General features: G+C 61.2%; 1 protein-coding gene across 1 annotated transcript; it reads left to right on the plus strand.

The window, feature by feature from the left end:
• Positions 1 to 450: 450 nt before the first annotated feature.
• Positions 451 to 1,906, plus strand: ADRB1 (adrenoceptor beta 1). The gene has a single exon (XM_063103426.1). The coding sequence runs from the start codon at positions 451 to 453 to the stop codon at positions 1,837 to 1,839; it is 1,389 nt and encodes a 462-aa protein (XP_062959496.1). The 3' UTR covers positions 1,840 to 1,906.
• Positions 1,907 to 3,172: the final 1,266 nt, after the last annotated feature.

Raw genomic sequence — 3,172 nt, forward strand, 5'->3', positions numbered from 1 at the left:
TCCTGCCCCGGCCTCTCGCGAGCCGCTCGGTTGCCACTGGGAGGGGGGGCGCAGGGAGTTGGGGGGTGCGGGGGACCAGCTGGGGGCGTGCCTTTGCCCCGATTGGCTGCAGGAGCCTGACGCGAGGCCCCGGGGGTTGGCTTGGCGGGGTGGGAGCAGGGTGGGGTGGGTGCTGGGTGCCGGAGCTGCGGGCCCGGCGCGCTCAGAAACATGCTGAGGTCCCGGTGGCTCTTCCAGCAGCGGCAGCGGCTCCAGCAGCAGCGGCGGCGGAGGCGGCGGCGACAGCGCTTGGCTCCGGCGGGGAAGGCGCCCGGCGCCGATGCCTCCGGCCCCGCGCTGCGGCTGCCCTGACCCGGCCGCGACCTCCCTCCGCCGCCCCGGCTTCTGGGGTGTTCCCCAACCACGGCCCAGCCCCGCCCCACCCACCGCCCCCGGCCTCCGCAGCTCGGCATGGGCGCGGGGGCGCTCGCCCTGGACGAGCCCTGCAACGTGTCGTCGGCCGCGCCGCTCCCCGACGGCGCGGCCACCGCGGCGCGGCTGCTGGTACCCGCGTCGCCGCCCGCCTCGCTGCTGCCGCCGGCCGGCGTTGGTCCCGCGCCGCTGCCCCAGCAGTGGACGGCCGGCATGGGCCTGCTGATGGCGCTCATCGTGCTGCTCATCGTGGCGGGCAACGTGCTGGTGATCGTGGCCATCGCCAAGACGCCGCGGCTGCAGACGCTCACCAACCTCTTCATCATGTCCCTGGCCAGCGCCGACCTGGTCATGGGACTGCTGGTGGTGCCGTTCGGGGCCACCATCGTGGTATGGGGCCGCTGGGAGTACGGCTCCTTTTTCTGCGAGCTCTGGACCTCGGTGGACGTGTTGTGCGTGACGGCCAGCATCGAGACCCTGTGTGTCATCGCCCTGGACCGCTACCTGGCCATCACGTCGCCCTTCCGCTACCAGAGCCTGCTGACCCGCGCGCGGGCGCGGGGCCTCGTGTGCACCGTGTGGGCCATCTCGGCCCTGGTGTCCTTCCTGCCCATCCTCATGCACTGGTGGCGGGCCGAGAGCGACGAGGCGCGCCGCTGCTACAACGACCCCAAGTGCTGCGACTTCGTCACCAACCGGGCCTACGCCATCGCCTCGTCCGTCGTGTCCTTCTACGTGCCTCTGTGCATCATGGCCTTCGTGTACCTGCGGGTGTTCCGCGAGGCCCAGAAGCAGGTGAAGAAGATCGACAGCTGCGAGCGCCGCTTCCTCGGCGGCCCCGCGCGGCCGCCCGCGCCCGGGTCCCCGAGTCCCGCCGCCGCCGCCGCCGCCCCGCTGGCCAACGGGCGCCCCAGCAAGCGGCGGCCCTCGCGCCTCGTGGCCCTGCGCGAGCAGAAGGCGCTCAAGACGCTGGGCATCATCATGGGCGTGTTCACGCTGTGCTGGCTGCCCTTCTTCCTGGCCAACGTGGTCAAGGCCTTCCACCGCGACCTGGTGCCCGACCGCCTGTTCGTCTTCTTCAACTGGCTGGGCTACGCCAACTCGGCCTTCAACCCCATCATCTACTGCCGCAGCCCCGACTTCCGCAGGGCCTTCCAGCGCCTGCTCTGCAGCGCGCGCACGGCCGCCCGCAGGCGACACGCGGGCCCCGGAGACCGGCCGCGCACCCCGGGCTGCCTGGCCCGGCCCGGGCCGCCGCCGTCGCCCGGGGCCGTCTCCGACGACGAGGACGACGACGACGTCGGGGCCACGCCGCCCGCGCGCCTGCTGGAGCCCTGGGCCGCCTGCAACGGCGGGGTGGCGGCGGACAGCGACTCGAGCCTGGACGAGCCGGGCCGCCCGGGCGTCGCCTCGGAGTCCAAGGTGTAGCGGCCGGGTCCCCAGCGCCGCAGCCGGGACGCGGGCTCTGCGCCCCCCACCCCCCGGGGCAGGGAAGAGCAGATCTGTGTTTACTCCAGACCGAAAGCAGGTGAACTCGGAGCGCACGAAGCTGGTCTGAATCATCCGCGACACACAGAAACGCCAGGAGCTGTCGCCCGGAAAGGAAAGTTTGCGGAGGGGCGGGAGAGTGGCTTGCTGCTGCTTCGGGGGCTCTTTTCTGTCTGTGGTTCGGCCTTCTCTGATGTGTGCGTGTGATGCATCTTTAGATACCCCCCCCCCAGGTGGTTTTTGACACTTTTTTGCGAGAACTGGAGTGGAAATTGGGTGGGTAGGGGAAGGGAAAAGCATTAGGGGATAAAAGTCCTCTGACTTGGCTTCCATCGCGTTCCCGGGAACAGGAGCAGTCAACCAGAGAGAGAGACAGAGACAGAGGAATGACAATTTGTCAGGACATGTTTCCTTTTGCTTTCCAGAGAAATTTCATTTTAAGTCTTGAGTAGTGATTTTTCCTGTTCTCAAAGCAAAGGGGAAGGATGGATGCAAGAAATCACGTTTCAAGAAATTTTAAGCTATTCTTGGAACAAGCCTCACCTCGCTTTGCTGGTGTAGGGCAAGCCCGCTGTCCCCTGCGCGCCTCGGTGGCCAGGCTGAGGGATTCCTACCTCACGCTGTGCATATTGCACAGCAAGATAGAAAGACTTGTTTATATTAAACAGCTTATTTATGAATCAATATTAGTTGGAAGGACCAGGCGCTGAGCCTCTCTCTGTGACGTGTGACTCTGTCAATTGAAGACAGGACAGAAAAAGAAAAAAAAAAAAAAAAAAGAGGAAACAGTTCATATTACTGCACATGTGCGTTTAAAAAAAAAAAAAAAAAGGAGTGATCCAAAATGCCATTTTTGCACAGTGTTAGGAATTGTAAAGTCCACAGAAGATGTTACTTGCACAAAAAGAAATTAAATATTTTTTAATGGGGGGGAGATGATCTTAAGAACGAAAATAAAATTCAAACTCTTCTTCTGTTGTCTATTATGTTATTGAACTAATGATTTCTTGGGAAAATACCTTTTTATACTCTTTTATCATGGTACTGTAACTGTATCCATATTATAAATACAATTATCTTAAGGATTTTTTTATTATTTTTTTATGTCCAAGTGCCCACGTGAATCTGCTGGTAAAATTTAGCACCTGTGTGTAAATTCTTTTCCTCTTGTGTGTTTTGCCAAGTATTTATACTTTGGTGCAACTAACTACTGTGTCCATGTGCAATAAATACCAGTGAAGCACAATCAAGATTATGTACCGTGTGTCTGTAA

Source organism: Cynocephalus volans, chromosome 7, assembly GCF_027409185.1.
Source record: "Cynocephalus volans isolate mCynVol1 chromosome 7, mCynVol1.pri, whole genome shotgun sequence".
NCBI lineage: Eukaryota > Metazoa > Chordata > Mammalia > Dermoptera > Cynocephalidae > Cynocephalus > Cynocephalus volans.